This window comes from Mytilus californianus, unplaced genomic scaffold (assembly GCF_021869535.1).
Source record: "Mytilus californianus isolate M0D057914Y unplaced genomic scaffold, xbMytCali1.0.p SCAF_15, whole genome shotgun sequence".
Taxonomy (NCBI): domain Eukaryota; kingdom Metazoa; phylum Mollusca; class Bivalvia; order Mytilida; family Mytilidae; genus Mytilus; species Mytilus californianus.
The window spans coordinates 28,639,864-28,656,799 of record NW_026262637.1 but is presented as its reverse complement, the minus strand read 5'-3'; the positions used below and the strand labels follow the sequence as shown (position 1 = coordinate 28,656,799).

General features: G+C 31.9%; 1 protein-coding gene across 3 annotated transcripts in view; it reads left to right on the top strand.

Annotated features, from left to right (window-relative positions):
- Nucleotides 1-12,520, top strand: part of LOC127725814 (uncharacterized) — a 227,891-nt gene extending 215,371 nt beyond the window's left edge. For all 3 annotated transcript variants that reach the window (XM_052233103.1, XM_052233101.1, XM_052233102.1), the window contains exons 4-7: nt 2,033-2,192; nt 3,157-3,439; nt 9,285-9,562; nt 11,397-12,520. In XM_052233103.1, coding sequence (XP_052089063.1) covers nt 2,033-2,192; nt 3,157-3,439; nt 9,285-9,562; nt 11,397-11,950 — 1,275 coding nt within the window. In that variant the 3' untranslated portion in view covers nt 11,951-12,520. The remainder of the gene's footprint in view (nt 1-2,032; nt 2,193-3,156; nt 3,440-9,284; nt 9,563-11,396) is intronic.
- The last annotated feature ends 4,416 nt before the right edge of the window (nt 12,521-16,936 follow it).

Below are 16,936 nucleotides of genomic sequence, written 5' to 3'. Positions count from 1 at the left end.
AAAATCTACAAATAAGTTTTATATGATCAAAATTGTCAATTGACCCCTTAAGGAGTTATTGCCCTTTAAGGACAATTTTACACAATTTGTTTATCATGTTTTCTAACTTTAAATAATCTTCTCTTCTGAAACTACTGAACCAAAACTAAACCAAACTTAAGGTGAATGATTCTTAGGTTATCTAGAATAAAATTTATGTTTTATTTTCTGTTTCCTCAGAAAAACATGGCCGCCATGGCTAAAAATAGAACATATGATAAAATGCAGTTTTTGACTTATATCTCAAAAACTAAAGCATTTAGAGCAAATCAGACAAGAAGGTAAAGTATTCATTAGGTCAAGGTCCACCTGCCCTGAAATTATCAGCCAAATCGGGTATCTCATTTTTTTTTTAGATTATTGCCCCTGATTTGATGATTTTAAGGAAATTTTGCAGTTTTCGGTTATTATATTGAATATTATTATAGATAAAGATAAACTGTAAACAGCAAAAATGTTCAGCAAAGTAAGATCTACAAATAAGTTTTTATATGACCAAAATTGTCAATTGACCCCTTAGGGAGTTATTGCCCTTTAAAGACAAGTTTTCACAATTTCTTCATCTAGTTTGTTTACTTTAAAAAAATCTTCTCCTTTGAAACTGCTGAATTAATTTCAGCCAAACTTGGTCTGAATGAGTTTCAGTGTATCTAGTATAAATTTTGTGTTTTATTTCCTTGTACGTCAAGAAACATAGCCACTATGGCTAAAATGGAACATAGGGGTAAAATGCAATTTTTTGCTTTTGAAGAAAATATGACAGATACAAAGAACATTTAAATGGCATTTTTAAGCCACTCATTAATATATATTGAAAAGAAAAAATAATCATTGATGAAAGATTTAAGCCCAAAAATTACAGGTGAGCGATTCAGGCTCTTGAAAGCCTCTTGTTTTTTATCATGGTGGTTTATCTCGACTTTTAACTTTGAGTGTCCCATAGGTATCTTTCGTCTCTTTCACACATTAACAAGTATTCAATTAGTCTTAATGATGGTTAAGTTTTCCTGTTTCATATACATGTGCAACCTCTGTTTAATGTTATTTTCTTTTGGATGCGTATTAATATAAACAATGAATATAACAATGTTCTTGTACAACGCAATTCATAATTATTGCCTGTATGAAAAGTTAATATACCAAAAAAATGTTCATTTGACAATTATTTTCTCGAGGTCCGAGTTATAGTGAACCAAATATGGGTTAGAGTCTTTTCGTCGAGGTCTAAATCCTTAATGCAACCGAATCTTGCGGTCGCCGCCATTTTCACCAGACGAAAACAAATGGAGAAAACTACTAATTATTTCTTCGACATGCATAAGCGAAATTTACAAGGGTTGTTTTTACTACTTGCAAAAATACCCAAACAGTTATTTTGCCTTCGCGCAGTTTGGCGCGGTAAATTGGTAAAAAAAAATTTATGACGAAGAGAAAAACATGCTGCAATATTTTTTTTTATTTTATTTTTTTTTTATTTCATTTAGCGGTTACTATAGTAAAGTATAATAATAACAGTTATCCGTACGATTTTTTTTTAGTAGATATGAATCTGTTCGCTGTTGAAAAAATGCACTATTATGGTTTACGACCGTGTGAACTATTAAAAGCACCCTATTTCATGCAGTTACTCAGTAATAAGATTGGAATGGGTATATTAGAATGATGAAGGTAACCCATGTAAGCATGAGATGAGGTTAAGATGTATTGAAAATATAGATCTTGGAATGTTTAAAATTTTCGTTTCATAATAGTGTATACAAAGTAACTGTTACCTTGAACTTTTACCGATGGATAAATGTCAAATCTAGTCTAAATTGATTTATGTCTTCATTATAAGACAAATCGCAGTCATAATGTTTTAATTAGACCTCATTTCAATAGGAATTTTTTTATCTCTCGCATGACATACTGAAATTGAAATGTGGCATGCTATTGACCTTTGTATACATCGAGTTCGCCACTGGGTTAATAATCATAGTACATTGTTTTCAAGGTTGGATTTAATATGGGAGATGACATTCATTTCTACTCCGTAAAAGGTTCAAGAAGAGCAGATATTATAAACCTGCCAGATATGTCAAATGTTGGTTATCCAGGAAAGTTTGTCTTTAGAGTTGACTTGAGAGATATCAAGCCTGCACCACCAACAGGAGGTACATGTATAGCATGGTTTATTATATGCACACCATGAAATAAGCGCCGTGTTAAATCTGGGAGAATTAACTTGAATTAATAACCCTGTTTGACACTCGTCAAAGTTTAACCCCACTTTGGGGTTTCCACCCTCAATAAAAAAGACAAATATGCGCCAAAATTGTTACTACCGTCTGTCCATTGGATTTGTTAACATTCTTTGCATTAAAGTTGCATTTAAAAAAAAATCTTAATTATTTGTTGGTTTTATAGAAACCGGCACCACCAATTCTTCTTTCCCGTGTTTGTGAACATACGGGTATTCTATGTGAAGGAGATAAGTTCCTCCTGTACCTTGCTTCTCGAAAAAAAAGTCCGAAAATACTGCCCAGTTTACAAATCAATAACCTTTCAGAAAAATGTGTTAAATTCTTATAATTCGTAACCCAAACATTTTTAATTTTTAATCTTTAATTTCGACTTTCTTGGAACCGAAGGATTCCATTAATGTTAATCGCGTATGAATATATCACGGTGAAATCGACAAAGTGTTTACGTATGTTACAAAAGAAGTTTCGGTAACATAGTCTATCGAATGGAAAACGAACCAATCACATTCAAGTATTTATAGATATGTAAATCACATAAGAATTATTTAAAATAATTGAGCTATTACAAACAGCAATAACCGCAAGTCTTGCAGTCCATTTTTGTCCTGATTTGTGCTTTATAGTACAGAGTCATATTCTGAGACAACGTATAGTTAATTCTTTTCATTCCCCCTTTAAAAATAATCAGTAGAACATATTTTTTATGAATACAATGATTTTGAGGTATAAAGATTACTAATCAAAACGTCCTCAATGTATTGTAATATATTGTGCATGTACATCGCAAAAATCTTTTACTGGTGAAGATGATCAAGATTAAACGCATTCATTTTGACCGAGTTGACATAAAAATTAATTGGTGTTAATCTTTCAGATCCCGGTCAATGTTATCTTAAGGCTGCTGATATAGCATTTGTTTTGGATGTATCTCACAGTATTGATGTGTCTTTCTTGAGAAATTTCTTGACAGCTGTTATATCATATGTACCTATTAATGAAATTGAATGTCAAATTGGAATGACGTCATTTTCATCGAAATCGAAGATGGACTTTTACTTTGATGACAATGCAGATAAAGATGTCCTATTGGCTCATGTTGCTAACATCACCAACATGAGAGGAGCTTCTAGTCTAGAGGATGCCTTGGTGGATGTTAAGTATGTATATACTTTTGTAAAAAACTTATATTTTCTTTCCCGTATGTAACTAAATGTTGAATTCGAGAGAAACCTATCGAGGATATTAAAAAAATTTCTTTGGGAATAGAAAAATAAACGTCGAAAAATAAATCAAATACCATCAAATGGACATTTTGACAAATAATGTCCTTTCAGTGATGTTCGATGCCAATTAAAAAAATTTGAAATCCAAAACTTAATACAATCGTTTATGCAAAAGTTGCATTTCTTGATCTTTTTCAAAGACTTTCTAAGGAAAGACAATTTTTAAGATTATTTAAATCCAAACTGTAACGAACAAAAGACTGGTAGGGACATTCAATCTTTTGAAATTCTCGTTTCTAACTTCTTACTATAAATAATTTCTCACTTCAAACTTATCATTTTCGCACTTCCAAGTTCCCATTTCTCGCTTCCAAGTTGACATTTCTTACTTCCAAGATGACATTTCTCAGTTTTAACTTGACATTTTTCAGTTCCAAGTTTACATTTCTCTTCATCTAGTTGACATGTCTCAGCTCCACGTTGACACTTATAAGTTCTTATTTGAAAATGTGAAATATTAACTTAGAATTGAAAAATATGAACTTGAAACTGAGAGTTACCGAAACGTCAACTTGACAGTGAGTGATTTTAAGTTGAAAGGAAGAAATGATAAGTTTGAAATTGGATATTTTTTTTAATTGCTGATACGTAATGGTCTTCCTGTTAAAACTTCTGGTAACTTTTCCCATAACAACGCCGTCAAGGTTGCACTTTGTAAATACAGCTGTTTCTCAAACCACGCCTCTTTTGGGGAGATATATAATATTCATAGATATTTTGTTTTGTTTACGTACTGGTTCCCAGATATGATCTCTATGATTCATCTCATAGAGACATAACTTGGGAATGTTACCAGTATAAAAACATATTGTTGCGGTGAAAATTGAATTCTGAAGTAGGCACAAAGTGAAGGTAGGGGTATTACAGAATTTTAGTATAAGTTTAAACTCTAACAAGTTCGGGGCATATACATGTTGAAAATATGCCGCACAGCCCTGTTTTTTTTACCTTTGAATTAAATAGAAGTGCATATCAACTTTCCATTCTAGGATATAATTTTTTACGAAGCTTCATTGTAAAAGTGGCACAGTTTTAGCCGCAAAGGGAGTTCCTATGGGAATTTGCATTGTCTATATTTACAGAGATGCAACATCAAGGACTTATTATAACGCTTCACAAATAATACATGATGCTTTTGAAGTATATATTATAGGTACTGACGTGGTTTATCATTTTAATTACGTTTTATAGTGTTCTTTTTATTTGTCTTTATATATATGCGAGTGACAATTTTCAAAAAGACGCTTAGTTAACGACTTTAATGCACCCACCTAACATACGGCTATATTATATATCATTCGAAAGCTTATTACCCGTACTTTCATTTTTGCCCGGTCGTCAATAATTCGTACGGTGCAATTTTCGTTAAATCAAGGTCAAAGGTCTAAACTGAGCATTCCAAATGTTTGCTATAATTACACAAAATGCCATTTTCAGGTACTTGTATGGCATTTTATTCCCTAAAATTGATCTAAACCTTATAAAACAAATTACCATGATTTCAAATCAAGTGCAAACTTAAATGTTGATTGCGCTATATTCACAAAAAATTGCATATCTTGAAAAAAGTTCCAAAAATGATAAAAATTGCAATAAAATATAAATGTTTTCTGAAATTTGAATATTTGTATGTCAAAAATAGAATAGATTTATTGTTTATGGACCGAGGGAATTTTTTCATCATTTTAAACTGCAATTAATATGATGAAGGTCCAGATGGAGCCTTCTAATGAAGCTTTTGTAGTTGCCCTAAGAGACACCATCTGCAAATGGGGATCATTTAGCTTTTTGTTTGCTAGATAATATTGCTAATATCGGCAGATAATGATCAACCATATTTAAAAAAAGGTTATGGAAGAATTTTAAAGAACAAAAGAAGTATATTTGGTAAAAATTAGTTTCCCGATGTGGAAAGACATGTTACGAAGATTATGCTCTTTCAATGTTCGAAAGAAAACTGTCTGTACCATGCGCTTTTCAATGTCAAATTGGGCGACTTCCTTTTTTAATGTTTACCCATTATGATATACTTTGTTAGTTGTTTTATTAAATATGACTGAAAATTAATAATTCAGATTAATAAAGATTGAATAACCTTCATGAACAACTGTAATCACCATACTGGTTTATGTATTGTTCACACAATTCGGTATAGTGTTTTAAGAAGATTTGTTTGTCTGTCCTAATTTTTCGCCATGGTCATGCTGTCATCTGTTTTTCGTCGACCATGGTTTGAGACTGCCTCCATATTATGTTATCCCTTCTTTCAATCAAAGAAAAGAAAAGCATAAATTTCCAAGCTGAGCAAAAAAGACAACAGAACTTAAAACTCAGATAGTGATGCAAAAAATAAGTTAGTAAAACAACATATATTACCGAACTTCAAGTGAAATTTCAAAACAGAAATTCTCTTATCACATATCAAAGCCAAAAGCTGAAACACATCAAACGATTGGAAAACAGTTGTGATAGACCTCGTAGTTCTCTCTCCATCTCTATTTACCTTTATATGATATAGCGGAAATGTAGGAATCATCTTGTCCTTACGTCCTTTTTTCTTTTGTTCTTTCCATTCACATATCCATATGTTAGTCTCAAAATTGTAATGAGCAATATTCCTTCGACATTGCTTGGCAGAATTATGGAAGTTCAAAGTGCACATATAGAGGTTATACGTGAAGGGATTTGTTTCATAATAGACATATTCAAATAGCACTAAAAACAGTAATCGCTTTAAATTTACCAGAACATACCTGCTTTCAAGCTATCTCATTAAGTTAACCCTAATCTTATTAAAATGTAGTTCTCTGATTTCGTTATTCTCATGCAATATATGAGCAGGCGAGTCGTGATTGATCTTAATTTTAGTCAGATTGTTTTAACCCATGTTTTTAACACTTATATATAACATTTTGTACGTTTTTTTCATGTCAACTTATATCACTTATTATTGTTGTGAGATCTTCGCACCATTAGAAACTTGAACCAAAAAATATGAAAATAAAGTGAGAAAATCGCAAAAAGTCGCTGTCAGATCAAAAACAGAGGGCTCAGTGCACAATAAATATCCACAAACATAATTTAAGATCAGATGACATAAAACCAATTAAAAAAACTGGATAGATTCAACCACAATTTTTTTATTTCTCACAATTGTATAGATATTTTAGAATAAAATAACTTCATTTTAACCATATGTATTCTTAATATACATTTACTATCTTTAATATTCCAATGATCAACCAATGCTAAATAGATGATCTACTAAAATAGTAGATCGTGCTCTTCTTTTTAAATGCCTAAAATGAAAATATTATGTGGCAAATCTACATTGAAATTTTAATGCAAAATCATGGCCAATTAAATTTGAAATAAAAGTGGTTCAAATGCATTTATATTTTTGTATCTATTAAGAAACTTTACTTGTAACATTTAGCTGAAGTAAACATCAAAATTAACACTGCTGTGTTTGGTAAGAGGTTGCCTACTTTTACAAAAGGTGATCAATGCTGATTTGTATATTTGTGTTGTGACACCTACACAGTAACTTCGTCCTTGATACTAATAGCTTTAACTAATGTATTGTTGATGGGGATTGCCAGTTTTCCTTCCGAAGGTCGGTGGTTCCTTGGGTATTCCATGGGCCTAAACCATTTAAAACTGATCGCCGCAAAATACTTTAGAAGCCAAAAGTGCAAAACCGAAAATTGCGTCAAACACCAACAATCAATCAATCATCTTTATATTAAAATGTGTTTATATGTAAACTATTCAGGGAGTAAATTTGATTAATGGAAACGTATGTATTGTTATTGCGAATTGCTAGATTTCCCAATTCAAAAATTAATGTAAGTAAATATAATTGCGAGGGTCTCAATTTATTTACAATAACTTACGTAGTTGGATAGGATTAAACATATTGGCCAGGCATGAAGAACATTTCTGTGGCTAGCTTATAATAGTTTTCACTTCCTCATTCAATGCAAGATGCAGTATAAGCAACCAAGAAAACATACAAATATTTAAAATATTGAATTATCAAAGTTTCGCTTCCAAACTTTTCCCTAAACGACGAATTTTCTGTGTATTCTATCCTTTAACATTTTTGCAGTTTTTCATCGACTACATACAAATTGTTTTAACAAAGAACAGCTTAAAAAGCTATTTTCTTGAAGATGGCGGTATTTCGGGCAACTGCATGGTTGTTTATAATTGGCTGTTTAATTAACAAGATGCGTAATTGCAGTAATTTAATGATGTCAAAAACATCCTTAGCACTAAATAAAATATGTTATTTGGTTTTATGGTGAATAACAGTTGAATCACAGACAAAAAATTTGATTTTCATGCATTTTTGTCATTTTCAATGGAATTTCTGGAAAACAGCGCTATTTACTAAAAATCCGACATTAATATTTCAAAGTGCTTTTGATAAGTTACTATTAACATCTGTTCTAACAGATTTCCATATGTCCATACAAAATATCATTATTCAGAAGACAGAATATGCAAACAATGCTGACTTCTTGTAAAATTAGAAGTTGTCCGTCCTTGACCTTTCGCTGTGATTTGACAGAAACTGCACCATACGAATTTTTGACGACCGGGCAAAAAAGGTAGTGCGGATAATGTGCTTTCGAATGGTTAATGATTTAGCCGTATGTTAGGTGGGTGCATTAAAAATAAAATTTTATGGTTAATGTCACTCGTCTAATAATTTTACCTTTTACTTTTTAGTCAATTTTTGGTAATATACTTTTGGCGTGGCTAGGTATTTATACATCCCGCCATTGTGTTATTGTGCTATGGTCATTTTTTATTCTTGTCTTTCATTTTTGCTTATGTACTTTGTCTATAGAGTGTCTATATGCCATTTTGTTTTCCTTTGTTGAAATAGTTATTTGTTTTATAGTGATTAAGATTATAACACAATGCTGACTGCTGTACCCCAATTTTTAACATTTTTACCTATTATGTCTGTTTGTTTTGCTCACACATTGTTGTCAATATAATGAAGTTCTATATGACTATCATACAAGTGAGAGGTTTAGCTAAGGAAATGGATGTACCAAGTCAGGAATATGACAGTTGTTTTCCATTCGTTTGATGTGTTTGAGCTTTTGATTTTGCCATTTGATAAAGGACTTTTCGTATTGAATTTTCCTCGGAGTTCGGTATTTTTGGTTGCAGTTTTGTAATTGACTGCTCCATAGGCCTACAGGCAAAACAGCTGATCTTTGAAAATGTTTTGTTCATGTGCATATCATGTATGTAGTAATGTGAAATTGTGATTTAATCGAAAAAAGTGCCTCATGCCACAAAGAATAAAACGTTATGTAACCCTGAAGTCAAATCTAATTTTTTCTACTTTCTGTTTGCTGTTTTTACTTGGCCGCACCACTTCCAGTAAACATGATATCCTTCCACTTTCCAGGTTTGATATCCCTAAAAAGATTTGAAAACTTTTTTAAATCTAAATATATGTTTCAATTCAGCATAAACTTTTAATCAAACAGAAAAAAAGAGTTGTAATACAAAACTGGTACCTTTTGTTATTTTTTTTTTACTTTTTACTACAGGTTTCACTGTATAGGTGTATACATTTGTAAAATCTTTGATTTGATCTATTGTTTAATTTAAAATTTTCATTTACTATAGGTTTATTTAGAATTTTAGAATAATTGTATGTTTGAATATTGATCCATGTCTGTATTAGCAGACAATTATTCTCATACTTGAAGGGTTCAAGATCATACGCAAAACATTTTACGGTTATATTCACCGATGGATTAATGGTACAAAGTAATAAACTCGAAACTGCAGCAGATGAGTTGAAAAGTCTTTCAAATATGGAAGTTGTTTCAGTTGGAATCGGTGCTTCTGTCAAACACGGTCTACTAGAAAGAATATCAACAGATTTCACCAGAGTACTGTATCCATCAGCAGATATGATTTGGAAATATCTACAGTCTTCGCTAGCTCAGCCAGGATGTCTTTGTATGTGAAATTTAAAATATGTTTGACCAATCTTATAAGAACATTATTTATTAAACATTTTCTATTTTTAAAGCAGAATTTCTATATTTATTTTTCATTTAAGCTTTAATAGTGTCGATATTCTAATGTAAGCCGTCATGACTTTGCGAATTTGTTTTCAAGTCGAAGCGTGTGAATTCTTATAATTACATTTTATGCTACAACCATGTTATATCAAATTTATCGTTTGTTTTCCTATACATTGTTTTGATGTTGTCACGAGAAGCATGTGCTTTCATGAATATTGTCTTTTATTGGGAAATAAAATCTTATTTTGGAATGCCTTTCGGTTGTTTCCAGACAATCAAACCTAAGAATTCTTATCAAACATTAATATATTAGATATAGAATGAGCAAGGTATAAACAAGGCGGAGAGGACACCCAGGGGATAATTAAAACTTATAAGTCGAAGAATGACAAACAACAGATGGCCTTTGGTGAAAGTGCATGTACATGTGTTTCCGGTAATATTCATATTTAGGTCACCTGACCGTAAAGACCATGTAAACCTTTACAATCATTTGGTGTCCGTCGTCGTCGTCAATTCAATCATCGTCGTAAACAAATTTTCTCCTCTGCAACTACCTGGGTAAATCTAACCAAACTTTACCTGAATTTTTTTAGGGAACATAGTCTAAAACCTTTATCCTTGGATTTGATCCAACAACAAACATGGTCGCTGTAGCTTAAAATAGAACATAGGGGCAAAATGCAGTTTTTAGCTTATATCTCAAAGACAAAGGCAGTAAGAGTAAAATGATTAGCAGGTTTTGGTTTAAATCGTCAATTGACCTTCTATAGGACTATTGCCCTTGAAAGACAACAATTCCTATAGTTTGCAGTTACTATAAAAGATAGAGATAAATTGTGAAAAGCAATAATATTCAGCGCAATAAGATTTACAAATAAGTCAAACGGCAAAATTATCAGCCGACTTCTTATAGGAGCTATTTCCTCTGAATGATGATTTTTATCCATTTTTGCTTTTTTCAAAAGAAAAAAAGTTATCTGCAAAATAAGAACTACAAGTAAATCAACACGGCCAACTTGAACGACTCCTGATAGGATTTGTTGACCTCAAACGACGATTTTGATAAGTTTTATAATTATTCAAATTACCTCGAAAACTTTAATTAGATAGGTATAAACTGTTAACATTAGAATGTTCAACAATACAAGATCTACAAAAATATCACTTAATACGATTTACAAATAGGCATTACTAACTAATTGCATTTAAGGTAAAAATGAAATCAAAATGGCATATTTTTACAAGGTGGCCGATGGAGCCTCTTATTTTTAATTTACTTAAACGAAGTGGTAGGTTTGCAGATTTGCTCGTCATCTGTTTTAATTTCATCTTTCATTTAAATTTATTTTAAGTATATGCCATTTAACACAAGCAGGATAAAAATACAATGCGGAAAATGTTGTTGCATTAAACCGTGTTGCTATGCATCATGAAAACAATATTAAAACAAGCCAAATAAAGAATAACTGAGGCGTTTTTGGACGAAATTAAACTTAGGCTGCATACAGTTACAAGAATTTCACTTTGAAATAGAAAGAAATTAAATAAAATAAATCAATTGAAATAAAATAGTGTTTCCAATTGAAAGTTGATTTGTTTGTTATTTACTGCATCCTTGTGCGATTTTCTAGTCTAACAGATCGAGATTGGAAACTTTTATTTTTACTTTAACATGTTTAAAGCAGAGCAAAGAATTTAAATGAAATTTACACCAGTATATATTGGCTCCATAGATTTATACGATTACCCTTTTTATATTTCAGCCTGTACATCTGAAGTAGAAGGAAAAATGCATGTACTTCTTGAAGATTCAATGTATATTACTAGGACGGAGCTTAAAGAAGGGAAACAGTTTATATACACATTCATAGAGGCACTTTTATCATTTCATTTACAGAACGTAAAATTATCAGTAGATGTATTCGGAAATAAAATAATAGAAGCTATTCCACTCTATGATATATCTGGAATGAAATACAAACTTGGTTCTGTGGCCGTTGTAGAATATAGCGGTATAGACGTCAACCAGTCTTCACTGATCAAACACGTACAAAATATTGGAACACTTTCTTCGTCAAATAGTTTTGTGATCTTTATTACAAATGGAAAATCTTTCGATTCGCGTTTGATTAAAAAATTACAGAACGTCGTTAATACTTCTAAAACAAATTTGATAACTGTAGGACTTGGTTCAGATCCGGACTGGGATAATTTGGAAGATTTGGCATCGTATGGGTACTTTGTATTTTCAGGTGAGGATGCACGTCTTTTAGCACGACTTATGGAAAAAGAACTACAAACGACGACGTGTTCCTGAATTATTCATTACCAAAATATATAATATCGTTATTATATTTTTCTGAAGAAATAATAAATCGACAGCAGTGTAAATGCTAGACATGTTTGAAAATTTGAATTCACATTTTGAAGATGAATGTACATCTAGGAAAGCGCTTCAGAGAAAAAAATCAGAAAATGTTAAGAAACTAACTCCCTCGGGCAAAGTTGACCTTAGAGGAATTTGGCTATTTTTTTCGGTACCCTTTTGTCATATGCATTGTAAAGTTTCCACATATCAAAACATCTTCCATGGTGTAAAATAATTTATTTCTGTAACTAGTTGTTTTTAGAAGTTTTTTTTTTTTTGGAATTTTCGGTAAAAATGTTTCTCATTGTATCAGAATGTAAAATATTCAATAATATATACGTTAAACCATAATGCTTATAGTCTATACAAACAATTAAATAAACATTATGTGAATTAAAGGCGTCATGAGTGCTGATCATGAATCTCTTAAAGTTTATACTTATTTTAACAGCATGTTTTAACCTATTGTTATTTGTCGTTAAGTGTTTTATTATAAAAAATATGTTTATGTTCAATTAATGTGGTATTTGTCTGAGTCTAAATTTTTGTCGTCTTTGATTTTCTGTACATCACATGGTCTCCTTTAGCAGGTAGTGAAAACGCAGAATCTTTAATGCGTCACATTCATCCCTGACTTTGAAATGTTTAATTTTGAGCATTCCTGATGAAGATCAATTTATAAGACACTAGTGTACTTCATTTAAAATTTCGTATACCTTAATCTATATCTTACTCCAGAAAAGCCTTGGGGATGGGAGGAAAGGGGGGGGGGCTCTACATACTGTGATGGATATAGACGTCCAAGTTGGGTTTAAAAGCCAGCCCCAATTCATATATTGATTTTTGAAAAAATCCATATCCATACATTTATTTCCTAGAAAAATTACAACCCATTAATATATTACCCAGCTATCGGTTAGACGTACAATCTGTACGTGGCATCTTTTAATAGAAGATGAACATCCATGACCCCTTTAAAGTATTTCCTCTCATTATTATATTACCTCTGTGAACATGCACCCATTGATATATTTCACATCTCGAAAAATGATCAATACCATGGCCACGTCTGTGTATACCTTTATATAGGAAAAGCTCCCAACCCTCTTGCGAAGTGCGTCTTGGTCGCACGAAATTCTTTTAGTGTTTTTTGGCATTTCCCGATAATCAATGAAAATTTAATTGTAATCTTAAAAGGATATTAGAAACTCTGTTTATAGAATTTTTATTTCATGTTCATATTTACATATGTGTTAATATAAGATTGACATCGTCACACTCATATTGGGTGTTACGATGTCATTCATTTATCCTTCTTGTTCTGATGAATAAGTAAGATATCATAATTAAATAGCAAATACAAAGACAATTATATATTAGAAATTGAACCACATAACACTCATTCATCGTTCCAGGCAAGTTATGAAATAGTCCAATTAGAGAAAAAATTAAGATTTGATATTAAATTAAATATTTCTAAATTTTGAACATCGGTAAACTACTGTGGCTCTAATTTATAGACAAAAATATTTAGTTTGTTTCGTCATCGTCTACTGTCATCATCGATATCAACATCTGGATTTGTAATGGGCGTATAAGTTCGTCATCGATATCGATTCGATATCGTGTCGATATGGATGATATCAAAAATTGGGTTAGTATTGGACATGTATAAACCCTTAGAGCAGTAGATATTATTGGAGAATTTCTATAGGCAGGTGTTAAAAATTTTGTGGCACATACTGTAAATCTCTGTATGCTCTTTCATCTGACATATCACTAATTAATTTCATCGTCCAGTAAAAAATATGTCCGAGCGTTATTCGTCTATCTTGATTTATCTTCATCTAGTTTCGCTCGAGACAAAAATTTTAGAAAGCAAAGTATATATAACGTTTAAGTGCATCAAAACATAAAAGGCCCAAAAGAGGTATTTATTTTGATGATTAAAACAAAAAATTTCGTGAAACGTTTGTTAATTTTGATTTGATGAGGTAAATGTTATCGTCAATTCACATTTTTTGTTACCTTCTTCTATAATCTATATTCTTATGGCACACAGCCTACTGAGTGGTCACAAACATTCGGAATCACACTTGATTACAGACATTTAAACCTGTAAAAAATGTTGAATCCACATATCCGCTAAATATATAATCGATAAGTCAGCACTCAAGGTCCACATTGCAAAACTTACAACTGAAATATATTCATTACATTTGAATGGATATTCATATAGACTAAACCTCTGTCTCACTTAGTTTAGGGTAGTCACCTTGACATTAAACAAAGTGAAAAGGCGAGCAGCACAACGGTTGTTACAAAATAGATACATAGAAGATTGACGTCCCTATCCCATGTGTTTCGAATGATTTATAGCACACATACTATGATGTGATTTTATAGATTTTATAACCGAAACAAAAAAAGAGAGAATAATATATAAACACAACAAAACACAACTACAACAGTCTGCTACAATGTACCTTTATATCAATATCAGGACCAACAGTGACAGCTGATATAACCGAGACATATTTTCATTAGCAATTTTATAAAACTCCTTTTGAAAGAAGAATCAAAGCAAAAGGAAAACAAATTGAAAAAAAGATTTTAAAAATTTCATCCTTATTTCAAGTATTTCAATCTTCAAATTACTCAAACTATGATGGAAAAATGATGCAAGAGAGATCTGGTCAATAGGCAATCTGGCAGACATAATGTCTGTCGTAGTATAACGTCATGGAACTCGACATTGATGTAAAGTTTTTGATAGTCTTCATAATATTGGAACTCTGTACTCCAGAACTGTTGAGTTTGTACAACTTTCAATGAATGCATGTAAAACGTTTTATTTCGAAAAGATGGGCCGTTAGTTAATGTAGTTTTGTGATGTATTCTTTGTTGTAAAGACGGTAAAATCAACATCACCATCGTCATCGTGAAAGTAGGAGAAACGCATATTCATAAATAAACATTTTGGTGTTTTTATGTGTCACTAGTTGTATGTCGTGTCATTTTCATCCTTAAGTTTATTCAGAGGGAGACCTTTCATAAAAGTTTTAAATGATGTTACATATGTCGGTATCTTAATATAACACATTAGACCACGTAACCGAAAAATAAAGGCAACAGTAGTATACCGCTGTTCGAAACTCATAAATCGATAGAGATAAAAACAAATCCGGGTTACAAACTAAAACTGAGGGAAACGCATCAAATATGAGAGGAGAACAACGACATAACAAAACCACAACATTAAAATGTAACACACATAGAAACGAACTATAATATAACAATGGCCATTTTCCTGACTTGGATCAACGAACACGGGATTATTGAAAAAATATTTTCGTATTGCGAAAAGTTTTTTTTTAAAGAACATGGCCGGTTATCGAGCGTATATGTTCCAATTCTGGATGAACGTGTCTTTTTTATGTTCAACATTGTAATGTGCAGTAGCAGAACGAATGATTGATGTCAAAGTCCAGAATGAGGCCTACATTCCAGCTTGGAAGGTCTTTGAAGCTTACCTTTAGTTTTCAAACTGAGTTGCGAAGAGTCATGTTTTCCACCCTTTTTTCCCTGTCTTCCTGTTTCAGTTGTATGGTATACTGATTTCACTTTTTGAAGGGCTTTTGTGGTTTCTTGCAAAGATGGAGGTAATTTAAAAGTACACATTGTCATAATTTTTTTTTTTCATAACTGTTTTATATTTTTTAAGTTGTACTCACTAATCAATTAAGTAAGCGCACCCTCATATTTATGGTGTTTTCCTTTTAGAGGTGATGTTAGATGTGTAACTATACGATGATTTAGTTTAAACGTATTTTATTGTTCAAAAAGACGAATGGATCAGACGCAAGCTTTTCAACTAAGTAGCGTCTTCTGTACGCTGGTGTTGATAGTACTTTCAGTTTTGATAGAGAAGGGGAATGTTGCTGCACTTTATAAATTGGGAGATAAATAAGGGGTGAAGGCCTCTCGTATTGTCAATCTGCTAATTTTCCTGACTAAAATACAGTGGATTTGTTAAATTTTTCAGTTTCCATGTGTAACTTAACAGTATTTTTGTCTGTTTAAGTTATTATTAATTTTCAAAGTCAAAAAAGTAATTGATATGAAATACAGAAACTGATTTTTTATCCAACGCAAAACGAAACAAGCATTAATTATTATTATCTAGTATATACATTTAACTAACCTCCTATACATTTCTATGAATATCATTGGTTGAAAGCGACCGCGTGGAGACCCTGTAAATTTAATATGAGTTTGTAGGCGTGGTTTATTTTGATACACGGTTAGTAGTGGTGTTATGTCCCTTTATAAAAACAAACGGGGTTGAGGGAAAATCTGAAACGTTTCACCCGGATAACAGATGAAGAAATTGATGATGAACGCAAATTTGTTTTCCTCTTTTTTTTTTATGTATTATTAGTAACACAGTGTTCTGCTGACCTAATACGATAGGTATGGGGTCAGTAAATTCCATAACTAATAATATATAAAAAAAAAAAATGAAGAAACAAATTTGCGTTTGTCAAAAGGTTCTTTCCTCAGCGGTATTCGACCCCCTGCTTCTGTGACATCAACGCATCACTACCTACATTGTCTACGTCCCTACACCAAACTAGTGCAGGCGGTAGAACCGTGATGTCACAGAAGCAGAGGTTTGAATCGTTTTTCGTAAAGTTGTCACAATCTACAAATTTGCGTTGGTAAATGGTTGTTCCTCCAACAGCGGGCTTCGAACCCATGCTTCTATGACATTATGTCAACTCCGCCTGCATTGTGTCCAACCGCCTAGTTCACTCGACCAACAAGCCTTTAAGATATATAGCTTTTGTTAGTCTACGTATGCTTTTCTTCGTCAGCTTTATTTAGGTTTATAACACAGTACATGATGTTTGGTGGCACCCAGATGGAATATCT